Source organism: Pelophylax lessonae (assembly GCF_965119305.1).
Source record: "Pelophylax lessonae genome assembly, chromosome: 1".
Lineage (NCBI taxonomy): Eukaryota > Metazoa > Chordata > Amphibia > Anura > Ranidae > Pelophylax > Pelophylax lessonae.
Window position 1 is genome coordinate 594,781,888 of NC_138768.1, and position 16,769 is coordinate 594,798,656.

General features: G+C 45.5%; 1 protein-coding gene across 1 annotated transcript in view; it reads left to right on the forward strand.

Moving 5' to 3' along the window:
* The window catches only part of LOC309555844 (complement C3-like), a 362,933-nt gene that overhangs the window by 20,053 nt on the left and 326,111 nt on the right, over positions 1-16,769 (forward strand). The window contains exons 2-3 of the mRNA XM_082258010.1: positions 5,860-6,046; positions 8,470-8,641. Of these exons, the coding sequence (XP_082114136.1) occupies positions 5,860-6,046; positions 8,470-8,641 (359 nt within the window). The remainder of the gene's footprint in view (positions 1-5,859; positions 6,047-8,469; positions 8,642-16,769) is intronic.

Sequence of the window (16,769 nt, forward strand, 5' to 3'; positions counted from 1 at the left end):
GGGATCTGCGCTGTCCTAGACTAACGCTAACTAATGTCACCTGTGACACTAATAATAATGATCAGAAAAAAAACTGTAAACTATAAAAGTGACACTGTCACAGGGCAATGAAGGGGTTAACTGGGGGTGATCAGGGGTTAAATCTTTATTGGGGAGGTGGCGGGTATCCTAAGCCTACTTGGGACAGAAACTAACTCGCTAGTGCTAACTGAAGTCACAATCACACTAATACAGAAATAGTATAGTGTGTGATGTGACAGGGGGTGAAGGGGTTAACTGGGGGTGATCAGGGGGGATCAGGGGGTTAAATCATTATTGGGGGGTATCCTACGCCTAAAAATAACGGTCGCAAGCGCTAAACCAAGTCCCACTATTACAGAAATATAGACAAATGCTATATACTGTCTATAGTGTGCAATGTGACAGGGGGATGTAGGGGTTAACTGGGGGTGATCAGGGGGTTAAATCTTTATTGGGAGGGGTGGCGGGAACCCTTAACCTACTTGGTACAGAAACTAACTCGCTAGCGCTAACTGAAGTCACAATCACACTACTACAGGAATACAGAAAACCACTATATTATCTGTATATAGTGTGCAATGTGACGGGGAGGGGGGGGAGGAGTTAACTGGGGGTGATCAGGGGGTTAAATCTTTATTGGGGGGGGTGGCGGGTATCCTAAGCCTAAAAGTAACGGTCGTTAGTGCTAAATGATGTCACAAGGCACACTAATACAGAAATATAGAAAACTGCTATATACTGTATACAGTGTGCAATGTGACAGGGGGTTAACTGGGGGGTGATCGGGGGGTTAAATGTGCCTGTCTACGTGTGTGTGGGTGTGCTTGGTGCAGTACTCACGTTTTGATCTTCTCTCGATTAATCCAAAAAGGATTTTGGAAGGAGAGAGAGCGTAATTTCTGTGCCTGTGTTTACAGTTCACAGGCACAGGTCGGTCTGTGATGTGTCAGGACCGATCAGCAGGTCCAGGCCAAAAATCATTGGCCTGGACCTGATGACTGATCGGTTCTGAACCAAATTAGACCATTGGCGGGGCCGGGGGCACGCGGGAGTGCGTCCTAGGGCCCCGAGAACGAGCGCCATACATGTACGGGGCTTTGCCTGTACGAGCCAGCCTGCCGAAGTACATCTGCGGCGGCTGGTCGTAAAGTGGTTAATGGGGATAGCATTGACATATCCCCAAATGATCCACAATGGCTCAAAAATATGGTCCAGAAACACTTAGACTAAATAATGTTGATCAAAGCACCTAGACCACATGACTTAGACCCCCACGGTTCAACTAAGAGTTAAGCTCTGGTATTTCTAAACCAATGTTTCTAATTTTTAAAGCCTTTACCTAGTAACTACAGACCAGTTAGTTTAACTTCTATAGTCGAGAAGATACTTGCCAGTTTATTATAAGACAAAATAGAAGAGTTTTTGCTAGAAAATAATATTTTAGGCAATAGCAAGAATTCAGGAAAGGCTGAAGTTGTCAAACAAACCTAATTTCTTTTTATAAGGAGGTAAGCAAAAACATCAAAAACAAGAGTGGCTGTGAATGTAACATACTTAAATTTTACAAAAGAATTTCCCACACATAGCTAATGTGTAAGTTAAAGTCTACAGGCTTAGAAAATTCTGATGTTGCCACCATATCTGATGATTGGTAAGCTGCAATACATTACATTTTTGGATTTGGGTTTAACACCGCTTTAAAGCTATGCTGGGGTTCCTGCAGAGCTGTAGACAACACGGCCTGAAGCTTTGCAGTAACCACTCCATAGTATACAGGGCCAGCCATCGGTGCAGTTCTAGAGCACCAAATAGCTGGGTAAGAACTGTGAAAATGTGTAATAGACATTTTCAGAGGTGCTTCTAGCCAACTTAGTAGATTGCTTTTGGGGATCAGGAGTTTTTTTCCCCTGCTGTAAGCAAAATGGATCATGGTTTGCTGGGGTTTTTTTTTTGCCTTCCTCTGGATCAATTATGGGTATAAGATTGTGTATATGGGATTGTATGATTATTATTTTTTTTTTAATTGGTTGAACTAGATGGACTTGTGTCTTATTTCAATCTGACTAACTACTGTATGTAACTATGTAACCTGGGGGGACTACAACCACATCCTTTCCTGGGTAAGCCACTGCAGCTTTAATGATTTGATTATAATAAATCTTTGTATCTTTTACTATAATATTTGATGTTCAAATATGACAAACTGAAGCTACTTACTTAGCTTTCTCATTTATTTATGTTATATACACAACATTTTGTAATAAATTATGCCTTAAAGCTGAACTACAGGGAAAGAAAATGTTGCCTTAATACAAAAGACGTGTATTCTTGCTTGAATCTTGGTGTGCTTTGTGTGTTTCTTCTACATATGTGTAGTAATCCGGTTTAAACCTTTGCTATTGTGCAGGAGCTTCCTGCACTAAAGACCAGTTACTGCTGCTCTCTCTCCTTGTCCACAGTGACTGGTCATGTATCCGCTCCCTCCTGTACTTTACTGGTAAGGTGAGCATTTTGGCACACAAAGTGGATTTATATCTTTTTTGTTTTTTGAGCAGTATCCTTTTTGTGCCAGGAGTTCAGCTTTAACTGCTTCCTGACCACCCGCTGCCTTTTTACTGTGGCAGGGTGGCTCTCCTGAGCAAACTGACGTAGATCTACGTTGGGCGCACGTGGGAAGAAAGGGGGCGAGCGTGCGCCACCGGTGGCACGCTCCCGCCCCCACTCGGCATCGGGGAAGCCGATGCGCGTGTCAGGCGGCTCCGATTGCCACCTGACAAACACGATCACTCCCCGCAGAGAGAGAAGGACGGGGAGCGCGATAACTTTTACGCAAACCAAAAATACGCTTATTGCAATTTTTTTACCAAAAATATGTAGCAGAAAACAAATTGGCCTAAAATGTTAAAAATTTTTGATTTTTACGTTTTTTTTTTTTTTTGTGAGAATGTCATATAGCAGAATGTGAAAAATATTGTTTTTTTTTTTTCAAAATTGTCGCTTTTTTTTGTTTATAGCTCAAAAAATAAATGATCGCACAGGTGATCAAATACCACCAAAAGAAAGCTCTATTTGTGGGAAAAAAAGGACATCAATTTTATTTGGGTACAGCGTTGCACGACCGTTCAATTGTCCGTTAAAGTAACGCAGTGCCGAATCGCAAAATAGGGCCTGGTCATTAAGGGGGAAAATCCTTCTGATCTTAAAGTGGTTAAATGTATTTAATAAAACATGACATGGAGTGATTTTAATTTTCTTTACTCCTGTAACAAAAAAAACTTAATAGACTTTCTAACCCTTCTCTATATTACTCATGTGTTTTTATTTCTGTTTCTTTCTTTCTGTCCTTATTAGAGCGGTATAGGAAATATATAGAAATATTACTAAGGGGTACACAGACAGCAGTAAAAAAAAAAAAAAACTGGAGTTGGGTTTTAATGCTGATCATTTTAAAATTGCATAATCCTCTGCACATCATAAACTAGACAGTCAGTTGGCTTGCTGTAGACACTGACTTAATTTGTTCCAGCATCTTGACAAGAACTAACAAGCTTAAAGTGTATGTAAAGCCTATCAATGGTCTTCTCATATATGTTCCTCTCTGGTCTGTCAACAACATTGAAAGCTTTTTGTTATGTGTTTGATAAATAAAAAAAAAAAAACGTTGATCCTGCCAGAAAACCAGTGAGCTGATAATTTTCTGCACTCATTATCTTTACTGCACTGTTATCAGTTAGCATTGCTCCCAGTTCCCTCTGTGCTAAACATAGGAGTAACTAGAACCTTCAGGGCCCCGATGCAAGAAACCATGAAGGGGCCCCCTGACCCCCCCCCCTTCCATCAGAGCTTCGGGCTTTCAGTTCTGGGAGGGCGTCAATGGACATCCTCTCAGAATCCTGCCTCCCACATGCCCCCTGCATGCTCTGTGACTGCTGTGTCCTTTGGACAATCATAGTGGCCCTGATCACATGTAAACAGACTTGTCGTTTATCTGCGCTCCTTTTTTCCCAGGATGTGTCTGTGTGAGTAAAGGAGAGCCGTTAACCAGCAAGACTGTCAGTACATTGTGTACACTGATAATCAGGGCTCTGATTATCAGTGTCCTGATTATCGGTGCTGCCTGTCAGTGCTACCTATCAGTGCTCATAATTGTTGCCTATCAGTGCTCATCAGTGCTGCCTATCAGTGCCACTTCTCAATGTTCATCAATGCCGCCCATCAGTGCCACTTATCAGTGCTTATCAATGCCGCCTATTAGTGCCACTTAGTGCTTATCAATGCTGCCTACCAGTGCCCATCAGTGCTCATCAATGCTGCCTATCAGTGCTCCTAAATGCCACTGATCAGTGCTCATCAATGCCGCCTATTAGTGCCACTTATTGCTAAGCAATGCTGTCTATCAGTGCCACTTATCAGTGCTCATCAATGCTGCCCATCAGTGCCTATCAGCAGTACTCTGAGCTGAGACCCAGAGCCTGCATTGGCACTTCCCCCTAACCTCGCACAGATAGGAGACAGCCTATCTGCTCCTTCTGAGGTTCGACTCCTGACGCTCTGGTTAGCTCAAATGTCCTGGATACTGCCCCTCCAGTCATTCCTGACTGAGGTAGCTTCTGTAACTGCTTCTGCAACTCTCAACACTGTACACTGCACGCTGTACACTTTAACACTTCAGGGCCCAGCGGCTGGCGCCCCCTTTGCACTTCTGGGTCCTCTCACTAGGCACCCCATCTACACTTCAGGGTCCTCTCACTAGGCACCCCCTCTACAGTTCAGGGTCCTCTCACTAGGCACCCTCTTTGCACTTCAGGGTCAACACTGGCACCTCCTTTACCGCTAACTAGCACCTGAATCCCTTGGACCTTCACCGGAGGGGTCCCTTCTCTCTAGGCAGACCCCCAGGGGCAGTTTGCAGTACTCACGAACTGGGAATGCTTTCCTGAAACTGGACCCCCTCTGCTCCGCTGGTCCTCGGTACACTAAATCCTTTCTGCAGCTCAGCTCTCTGTCTCCTCAGGCAAGCTGCCTGGGACACCCGATCCTGCTAACAAGAGGAGAGACAGCCGTACTCTCCCTCCTGGGACTCTGCTTCCCGCCAAAGACGCTGTGTCATGCGCTCCCCTCAAACTTATACCACTCCCAGAATCCTGTGCGGCAGAATCTGCCTTTCTGGGGTAGATACAGGCCTGAATGTGCCATTGATTGGGTTTCCTCCACTGCCCAATGAGAGCCCTCTCATGGAGCACAGTGGGGAGACTCCCCAATCTCAATAGCCACACCTGGGAGACATGACAGCCCAGCTGAAATCATGGCCCTGCTGAAATCAAGGCCCACTAAACTTTGCCTAGCACCTACCTTGTAGGGTGCTACGTCAACAACAATGCTCCTCCATGGATACAAATAGTATGTGAGCTTTGTTACTGATAGGAAATGTGTTACTGACAGGATCAACAGGATAAAAAAAGGATAAAGCTTGAAAAAAGAAAAATAGCGTGGCCACCACAACTAATGACAGATAATCTGAAATACAGTATATTTTTTTGTCTTTGGATTTCGATACACTTTAATTCACAAAGTTCAATGGCTAATTAAGTAAAGTGTAGAAGCCCATGGTTTAATTATATAGAAATGTCTAGGTGGGTATAGGGCCACATAAGATGCACCCCAGTCATAGTTAATAGTTAAAAATGGTTCTATGTGCCTAAAGCAAAATGTATAACATAATATATCATACTAAACGTATCAGGCAAAACATGGTGAAAATCCATAACATTTGTGTTTTAGCCCCCATTTTCTTGAAGTCGTGTGCCATCAATTAATATTTTCCTATTTTTTTTTCAGCTTTGTTTTGATGGCTCCCAATATTCTTCGTGCTGGAAATGAAGAGACAATTGTCATCCAATGTCATGAATGTGAAGAAATGGAGAAAGTGGATATTAATGTCAATACGTTTCAAGATAAGCTGATGTACAGGACTGTTGCTTATTTAAATCAATCCAACAATTTCCTGGCTACAGCATATATCAATGTATGAAACATCTTATATACTACAACAGTTTAGTAGGTCTCTCTATTACAGCCAACAGCTTTGTGTAAAGGATTTCTATATATGAGAATGAAAGGCAGCAGTGTATTTGACCGGGAACTTTAAAAAACTACCAGTCATAAGTGATAAATGTAGATTTCCAATGCAGACTGTTGTCCGAAAATGCTAACCCTCTAACCTTTATACCTTTTTAATCACCAACCCAAAACAAATATGCAGGTCTTGCTGCTATGGTTGCCACACTTTGTACTTTGCCTTTTTTCTTTTGAATACTTCTGCTTGTTTCTCGTTAAAGTTGACCTCCAGGCTGAGTGCACACATAAAGTACATATATACAGTGGCATAGCAGCCGGTCCACTTGCCCTGGGCACAACATTTGGGGGGGGGTGCAGAAATTAGTCCCCCCCCCCCCGGAAAACCCACAGGTCCATACACCTGCTCCCTTTCTTCTATGGTTGCTCTGTACTCCTGATCATCCCTGGTCTCAGTGTGTGAGTGACAGCCATCTCGGGAGGTGCAGCGGCTAGGTTCACACATGTCCGGTGTAAATTTCCCCTCAGTTTTCACTGCAAATTTCCAAAGCAGCTGTTCAGCAGTTTAGATGTGAGTTATTGGAGCTGGCGGCCACCAGCGTCTTTAGCATTAGCTGGTCATTAAGGAGCGGGCCGGGAAGCTCATCGCCGAGTCCTTAACAATTGATCACTCAGCAGCTGACAGTGGTGTTCCCCATTGACAGATGAATGTAAAAAAAAAAAAAAATATTGCCAATAATAATTTTTTTTTCAAAAGGGTAACCCCCATGCTAAAATTAAAAAAAAATGTTGTGGGGTCCCCCCCAAAATCCATACCAGACCCTTATCCGAGCATGCAGCATGGCAGGCCAGGAAAGGGAGGCCAGGAAAGGGAGGGCAGCCCCCCCCCTCCCCGAACCATACTAGGCCTCATGCCCTCAACATGGGAAGGAGTATGCCCCCAGTCATTCACCAAAAAAAGTGTCAAAAAGAAATAAAAACACAGATAGTTTTTGACAATTTCTTTAAAAAAAAAAAAAACAATGTCCCCTGGTGTAGATCCATCGTCAATCACAATGCCCGCTGCCACTGCTGAAGGGGGGGGGGTGGGGATTCACCTAGCGATGTCACAAGGGGGCAATCCCACCAGGTACTTCACTGGGTGGCCCCCCCTTAGCGATTCAAATTTCATAAGGCGGAGCAGGCAGACGGTGGAAACCTTTGGCGTGAGCAGAACTATTTTTTTTTTTTTTTGCTTATTTCAGACCAGCTGTGGCAGCAGGCATTGTGAATGACGATGAATGTACACCGGGGAACATTGTCCCAGCATGCACTGATCAATGATGTCACAATAGCTAAGGGGGCTGTGTCACCAGGTGTCCTGAAGTAAGAAATGTCAGATGGCGGAGTAGGCAGATGGCGGGAACCTTCGGTGCGAGCAGAGCTTTTTTTTTTTTTTCAGGGTCAGCTGTGGGGGCAGTCGGCATGATTGACAATCAGGGGACATTGTTTTTTTAATGAAGGAATTGTCAAAAACTGTGTGTGTGTGTTTTTTTTTTTCTTTTTGACACTTTTTTTATTGAATGTACCCTGTGCTCATTCACATGGGGGGGGGGGACTAGGATCTGAGGGGTTCCAAATTCCAAAAACCCCCTTGCACGCATCCCCCCACAACCACCTGGCAGGGTTGTGGGGAGGAGGCCCTTGTCCCCATCAACAAACACAGTATCAAGATGAAAGCCCACTATAACCCACATACCCCAAAGGAAGTCCAAGAGGACGAAATGTACGTCGGGTTATAGTGTGCTTTCATCTTGATACTGCGCCCATTGCAAACTTTAAACCGTAATATTGTCTTTATTCAGAGAATTAAGCCTTGCTCTCAGCGTTCATCATGTTGTTAATCATGTTGTTGTTCATCATGTTGTTGTCCATCATTAGAGAATGATCTGCTCTCTCCATGGGATCAGGGGCTGAACTGAGCTCTTTTCCATGCTCTGACCAAAAGAAGCAGACAAAATCCCCAGTCTCCCCATGGGCCATAATGTCAATAGAGTGGAAGCTGAGATTATTGATTCCTAATGCTGAAATGCTGCATTGGCATCTAGTGAGCTGGTGAGTGCAGTCTTACCCTCAGTTGCACGTGGTGTCCTATTTTATAGATGTTGGAAGCAATACACAGACATTTCTAGAGTTAAAGGACTTTTTAGTTTTTTCTGCAATTTTGTGTGTGAATTTCACGTTCATGTTTTAAGGTACATGACTTATAGGGGATGTTTACATGTATTATTTACTTGATTATTTAATTTGCTGTTGCTATATTCCTGTCCTTTTTAATGTTAATAAGGTTTTATTTACACTCAGTCTTATTTATTCTTTATCTGTCTGTTTTAGATCCCCCCAAGTTTCCTCTCTTCAGACTCTAATGAGAAGCAATATGTCATTGTACAGGCCACCTCAACCACCTCAAAAGAAATGATTTTGAAAAGGGTCATCCTTCTTTCTCCTGATACAGGACATATTTTTATCCAGACATCCAAAACAATCTATACACCAAAACAAAACGGTAAGGGAGTTTCTGAAGAAGGGCATACAAGCATGATATATATAGAAAATCTGTCCAGCAAGGGGAAGAAGGATATTTGAGACATATGGTTTTGATACTTCTGCTAAACATTTATATATTTAAATATTATACTGTAAACTCTATTTTTAAATTTCAATATTCTTTATTGAGTTTTAACATCTACAAAAAAAAAGAACATGGTCAGCTTCACATGGTAGTGAGTAACAATCGTACAACAAAGTCAAGGTATGGGCTAAGGTTGAACAGAGCCGGATGACCACACATTGAGGCGTTGGCCCGCATCCGGAGATGCTACAGCATAATCATAAAGAGCATAACATTAAAACTCAACCTCAACCAACTGGGGGGGGGGGGGGGAAGGGAAAACAGGAGTTAAGATCTCTAGTACATATCAGTATCAACGTATATCACAGTATCATCAGCATACCTTCTGAAATAAATTACCTCAGCTAAACTAAGCGGGAGTCCAGACCTGGCTACCATACCACCAGGGCCGGATTAAGAGCATCATGGGCTTGGTGCTGAGGATTTTGAAGGGCCTTAAGGGCCGTGCCTTGGCATGCACCCAGAGGAGGAAGGGTGCAGCCATGCATGCCTAATTCAACATGGGATGCTGTCTCTGAAGCCCATAAACACATCCATGCATCGGCAACTGTCCCTCCTTGTCCGTCCTTCGTGCTGTGTGGGGAGGTTCTGAGGGAGCTGCCTGGGGAAGCGAGCATAGAAGCCAGACTTCTGTGTTTACAAGTGACAGAAGAGCGGTAACAGTGAATATGGCCAACCCGGGGCCTATATAAAAGGTAGGGGCCTGGAGCTGCAGCTCCAATAGCCCCTACGTTAATCTGGCCCTGCATACCACTCTGCCCAAGGATCCCATGAGGTAATCATTTTGTGGCATTTATCAGAGGCCAGGGCAAACATTTTTTCGTACACATATTGTTGATGTGTCTGTGTAAGTACTTCACTAAGTGAGGGAACTCTTGTAGACTTTCAATTCCTTAATAGGGTAAGCCTAGCTGCCAGGAATATATTGATAACTGTTGTTTTCAAGTGATATGGAATGAGGTCAATACCCAAGTTTAGTAGTGCAAGTTCAGGAGCCAACTGTAGTGGTAGACCATTAATGTCTGATATGGTTCGAAAGACCTTCGGCCAGTAGGTGGCCAAACACCTACAGGACCCCAGGGGGTGGAACAATGTGCCCACCTGCCTGCAGCCTCAACCACGCCAGCAAAGATTAGATGTATGGGGGTAAAACTTGGCTAAGCAGGATGGTGTCAAGTACCAGCGGTAGGTAATTTTATGCATCATTTCCCACACATTTGCATTCTTAGTGTAAGAGTGTAATGCCATAGTTGCATTTTGCCACTGTTCTAATGTATATTGCGTGGCCAGGTCGCGTTCCCACACAAGGTGGGAGTTGTTTGTGGCAAACGTCATTTTGTCCCCCAGGTGAAGGTATATTAAAGATATCCCTTTCTTAGCAGTGGTGGGGGTTTGTAGAAAGTTGGCTATTTTAGTCGGTATAAGACAGTGTCTTTCGGGACAAGAACATAGCAGGGAGGAAATCTGCATGTAGGTGAAATATTCATTATGCGGAAGACCATATGCACTTTGGAGCCTCAAGAAGGGTTTAATCGTGTCGTTGTCCAGCAAGTCTTGGACAGTACCTATTCCCTTATTTAGCCATAGTCTAAGGTTGATATTAGGGATTGCCAGTGAGCACACTTCCAAGGATATTGGAATGGCAACCGTAGTGCCACTCTTCAGAGGTGCTCAGGTGGCTCCATGCCTGCAACGTGGCCAGAACTGGTAGTGGAAGGTCTAAGTGGGAACATTTTTTAAATGGCTGAGAAAGAAGTAAAGCACGTAGGTGTTTTCCCGGTGTGAGGTCAGATTCAAGGCGCACCCAAGAGGAACATGGGGACGGCATGAACCAGCACCTCAGTTGGGTTAAGATAGAGGCCAAGTAGTTACCCCTGAGATTTACATGTCCCAAGCCCCCAGCCCTCCTGTGGCTGGCAAAATAAACGCTCTAGATGTGCTGACCCAAATTTGTTGACCGCAGTCTGTAATTTAGCAAGGAACGACCTGGGGAGAGGGATCGGCTGCGTCCGAAACAGATAGAGGAGTCTAGGCAGGACTAGCATTTTGAAGACCGCCAAGCGGCCTAGTCTTGATAGCTCTACCTTGGAAATCCCCAACAAATGAGTTTGTAGTTCGGTCAGAAAGGGGGAATATTTAGTTGTAAGTAGCAAATCATTTATTCTCGTGAGCTTTATCCCCAAATAGTCTATACCTGCATCTTTCTATAGAAAAGGGTAGAGTTAATCTAACCTCAATTTCACCTCTGTGGGGAGACCTAGGTTTAAGACATGAGATTTAGTAGAGTTCATCTTGTAGAAGGGCACTTCCTGGAACAATAGCAAGGCATCATAAGTTTCCTTAAGGGAAGACTCTACGTTTGACAGCATCACAAGAATGTCATTGGCAAATAGGCCTATAACATGGGATCGGCCCGCTATGTCAAGTCCTCTGATGTTGGGGTGGGATCTGATATAGGAAGCCAGGGGTTCAATTAGTAAGTTTAATATAAACGGGGATAACGGGCACCCTTGACGGCAGGTCTAGACTGGGACAAAAAATAGGCCCGGGCATTTTAGACTGAGCAGCCCAATTTGTTTTTTAAGCTAAATTACAAATAATGACAACTATCGTTTTCTCTATGTCTTTTATTATATTTAGCCTGCTTCAATCACTGTGGGCAGGAGGGATGATTCTCTTAAACTTACTTTGAGAGGAAGATCAAGACCCCTGCGGGCTTATTGAAGGGTGGTACAGTCAATCAGTTCCACTAAATGCTACCCCGGCCACCCCTCCTCTCCAGGAGGTTTCGATGGGTTGCCGACCCCAGATTAGGGTGTACCCAGTTACACCCCATGTGTATGGTATAGGACCTGTCCTCACTTCTTACTGTGCAGAGGAGTTAAAAAATTTGCTGTGCACATGCTTTTGGGGGATGCAGCTGGCTGATTCTGTTTACCACACCAATACTTCAGCCAACCATTACTACAACCCAACACACCAATACTACAGACAACCACACCAATACTTCAGCCAACCAATACTACACCCCAACACACCAATACTACAGACAACCACACCAATATTTTAGTCAACCAATACTACACCCCAACACACCAATACTACAGATAACCACACCAATACTATGGACTAGGGATAGACCGATATGGTTTTTTCATGGCCGATACCAATACTTTGGTCACAACATATCGGTATCGGCCGATATGGGTGGATATGTTGTACATTTAAAGTTTTGAAAAATAAAGACAATTTTTGACACAAATCTGGTACTGAATATGTTAATTTTTGTTTAATGCTTAATGGCTGGCTTGCTGGCATCCTGTGGTGGGGGGGGGGGGGGCTGGCTTGCTGGCACCCTGTGGTGGATGGCTGGCTGGCTGGCACCCTGTGATGGGTGGCTGGCTGGCACCCTGTGGTTGTTGGGTGGCTGGCACAGGGGCTGTAGGTGGGTGGCTGGTACAGGGCCTGTGGGCGGCTGGCTGGTACAGTGCCTGTGGCTGGCTGGTACAGGGCCTGTGGGTGGCTGGCTGTCTGGCACCCTGTCTGTGGGTGGCTTGCTGGCACCCTGTGGTGGGTGTCTGGCTGGCACCTTGTGGTGGGTGGCTGGCTGGCACCCTGTGGTAGGTGGGTGGCTGGCACAGGGGCTGTAGGTGGGTGGCTGGTACAGGGCCTGTGGACGGCTGGCTGGTACAGTGTCTGTGGCTGGCTGGTACGGGGCCTGTGGGTGGCTGGCTGTCTGGCACACTGTCTGTGGGTGGCTGGCTGGTGCCCTGTGGTGGGTGGCTGGCACCCTGTGGTGACTGGCTGGCTGGCACCCTGTGGTAGGTGGCTGGCTGGTACAGGGCCTGTGGGCGGCTGGCTGGCTGGTACAGTGCCTGTGGGTGGCTGGCTGGTACAGTGCCTGTGGCTGGCAGGTACAGGGCCTGTGGGTGGCTGGCTGATACAGTGCCTGTTGGTGGCTGGCTGGCTCGCTGGTACAGTGCCTGTGGCGGGCTGACTGGTACAGGGCCTGTGGATGTGGGTGGCTGGCTGGCACCGGGCTGCTGTGGGTGGGTGTATGGCTGTGATACACTCCCACGAGACTAGTCCCGACTCCAGACGAGACTGTCCAAGGTGAGGGAGGCGGCAGTGCTTTGACTACTAGGAATAAAATTGCATCAAAAATGCCCACAAGCCGCACCTCAAATCGCCACAACACACATCACTAGTGTGAACCATGCCTAAGTGCTGGACAAATACTTTGCAATCTAAAACAACCAGGTAAAAAACTCTGTGTCCTCTTCTTGCTGAAATTATATACATCTTTAACAGGGGGAATTCCCATTTAGAAAACATTGCATGCTTACAGGTTGTGTGCACATAACGCTAGAGGTTTGGAGTGAATTGGGACAGTAGTCCTTGCTTAAAGTGGTAGTATACTCATTTTTTTTTTCTTTTACCTACAGGTAATCCTATAATAAGGCTTACCTGTAGGTACAATTAAAACTCCTAAACCTGCACGGTTTAGGAGATATTTGCCCTGCATGCAGCCGCTGACGCTAGCGGCGCATGCGCTCTGAAGTTCCGATGCGTACTAGCACATTATGCCTTTGTCTTGCAGGGTTTTTTTTTTTTTTTTTTCGGCAGTATACAACCGCTTTAAAATAAAGTTCAGTGACAAGCAGATCTTGAAGCCCTAAAATCCCCCATAAGATCAATCTGCTCTTGGTTGACATAAAGCTGGCAATGTAAGGGTTCACATTGTCACACAATAGTAGTGTTTTCCCCTAAGCAGACACCATATCACTACAGCTTCCCCTAACAATTCTACTATGCCACCACTCATCCCCATTCATATTAGGCATCTGCATTACAAAACAGGAAAACAGACGTTGTAAACTTCAGTGCATGCTTCTCATTCTCTGCTACACACAGGGAGGGGGCGTAGCTGAGCTGGGGACATGGACAGCAGACAGCCCACAAGATTAGGAACACAAAGGACAGTACCTGAAATCAAAGGGCTGCTCCACACACTCCAGCATCACTTGTCATTTATGGGCTGCAGAGGGGGGTGGTAGGAGAAATTCTGGGGGTGTTGAAGAACCCACCTGGCACCGCTCCTGCCTGCTCCCAATTGCCCCCCCCCTTTCCCATTCCTGCTACCAGCGCTAAGTTGACAGCCTGTCAGTGACAGGAGTAGTGATGCGGCTGCCGCTGTTACTGCTTCTCTCACTAGCAATGGCCCTGTTAGGTCATGAGCCATACTCCCGGTGTAACTTTCCAGTGCTGGACTGAGTTAGATGCTGCCCCCCACCCTGGACAAAGCCGATGATTGGTCCGTGGGGAGCTCTGCAGCTCAGTGACTCCAGACTGTGCACTAACCATGATTTCCAGTGCAGACCGCTGGTTGTGGGGGCTGCAACCAACACTCATAGGGCCCCCTACTGCCAGCCTAGGTAGGGATTGCAGCATCCTCCTCTGCTGTCCCTCTAAGTATCACCGTACTCCCCATCCACAAGCGGCAGTCACCACGGAGGAAAGACAAGCCTATGCGGCCCCTCTGTCTGCTATACCAGCCCTAAACTGGCCCGGGCCCACCGGGCAAATACCCTCTGTGCCCGATGGCCAGTCCGGGCCTACTTGACAGGAACCATTGGTAATAGAAAATGACAGAGAGAGCATGCCGTCCGTATATACCCGGGCAGAGGGCTCAGTATATAAAGCTAGTACAGATGACAATATTTGACCGTTAAACCCAAATATTTGTAATACTTTCAACAGGTAACCCCAGTGAATGCGGTCAAATGCTTTTTTTTGCGTCTAAAGTCGAAAGTATAGAAGGCGTCTTGGAAATGTTAGCAAAATGAATCAAATCACCCTCCTGGTGGCATCAGTAGCCTACCTGCCCCTAGTGAATCTGGTCTGATCTGGGTGCACCAGGTCCGGCAGCACCTCAGCCAATCTGGAAGCCAATAGCTTTGCATACAATTTCAGATCCATATTTAACAAGGAGATCGATCTAAAATTTTGGAGAACATCAGGTGATTTACCCGGTTTAGGCAACGTCACTATAAGAGCATCTAACATTTCTTTAGGGAGGGAGGACGAGGCAGCAGCAGACTTAAAAACCCCACATAGATAGGGGGATAGTATGTCTCGAAACGCTTTGTAGTATTCTCCGGTGTAGCCATCAGGGCCAGGAGATTTGTTGCATGGTAGTGATCCTATAATTTTGGAGATTTCTGGGATTGTAAAGGGAGCGTTGAATTTTTGCAGCTGAGCATCAGACAGTCTGGGGAGATTGACTCGATCTAGGAAATTATCAGTCATAGTCGGTGTGGGTTGAGGTGTGTGCATATCCGTCTTATAAGGACCCATAAGAGTCGCTAAAAGTGTCAGCTATATCTTGGGGGCTATTGGTTCCAGTGGCATGGCATGAGAGTTGGCCAATCTTGGCCTTGTTTCTATATCCCCAGATCCTGCAGGCCAGAAGCCTGCCTGCCTTATTTCTACTAACATAGTGAGTCATTTTTAGACATCTAAAAGATTTCTCATACGATTCTATAAGGAGATCTCGAAGATCAATCCTAAGAGACGTCAAGCGAGCCGAGAGTTCAGGGGTCGGTTTAATTTTGTTTTGGGTTTCATGTGATTTAATATCTGATAGAATAGAATCCATCCGCTGCTGCCTTGCCCTCTTGACACCAGAGCCCAGCTTTATAAATATGCCATGCATGTAGGATTTGTGGGCATTCCACAAGGCACAGGGTACTTTAACAAATCCAGTATTCAGATCAAAAAAAGCTTTTAGGTTATTTTCCAAGATGCCTCTGGTGTCAGAGCCTTGTAGCAATGACTGGTTCAGATGCCAAACAAAGGCTGAGGTGGGTGCAAAGGAGTCACCAAGGGTGAGCACCAGAGGCGCATGGTCAGACCAAGAAATTTCACCAATCTCAACTGCCTGAACTTTCTGCAGAAGCCACCTATCTGTTAAGAATAGGTCAATCCTGGAATAGGAGTTATGGGCAGTGGAGAAGTAAGTGTAGTCCCTCCCTTTCACTAGTGTGAAGGCAGCGCCAGTTGTCATATAAATCGCAGACATGTAAGAACAACTGTAACGACTTTGCGTTTGCAAAGAGAGGTAGAGTCAACTTGGGGATTCGGTGTCAAGTTAGTCTTCACACAGGAGAATCAATCCTTGTTTAATAGTCTTAACTTTCCATAGCAGTTTCCGCAAAAAAATAGAGCTGGTGAGTGTTAGGAGCATACAAGTTAACGATGGTGTAATTGGAGGAGTTGATCGTACAAACCAGAATAAGATACCTGCCCCCCGGATCTTCGATCTTGGAGATCAGTTTAAAGGAAAGAGTGTCTCTCAGTGCTATCAAAATCCCTCTTTTCTTTGCTGGCATTGAAGCCACAAACATGTGGGAAACTGGATGGAGACATGCAGGGGGAGAGACCTGGTGGAAATGCATCTCCTGGATGCAGAGGACATCCACCTTTTGAGTCATGGCCTCCTGACAAAGGGATTTCCGTGTGGCATGGTGGTTCAAACACTTGACATTCATGGACATAAGTTTAATCGACATGTCCAACGTAGAAAAGCCGTGCTATGAGTGACGCTATTAAACTTACGAAGGGGAGCCAGGTGACAGGCAGCAGGATGCGGGCAGTCAGAAGGTGTGATTTCAGCCGCTGGAAAGATTCTGATTAAAGGCCTCGAGGCAGTCCAGGTCGAGGCAGAATGATGAACTCCATGTAGGGAAGAACATAGTAAAAAACAGAGAAACACATTGAAATGGAAGAAGGTTAAGGCACGGTAAAAGGATGGATCAAAGATCCGTAAGCAGTGTAACAGATAATTGATCCAGTAGTTTATTCCAAAGGCTGTTTTTTTTATTTTGAACATGTGACCAGTAGCAGAGGACTAGAAGCTCCTCCTGCCACTGTTACCTTACAGTCAGTCTAGGAAAGAGCTGGCTCACGTGACAGCTGTATATTGATTAGGGAAGAAGGTACT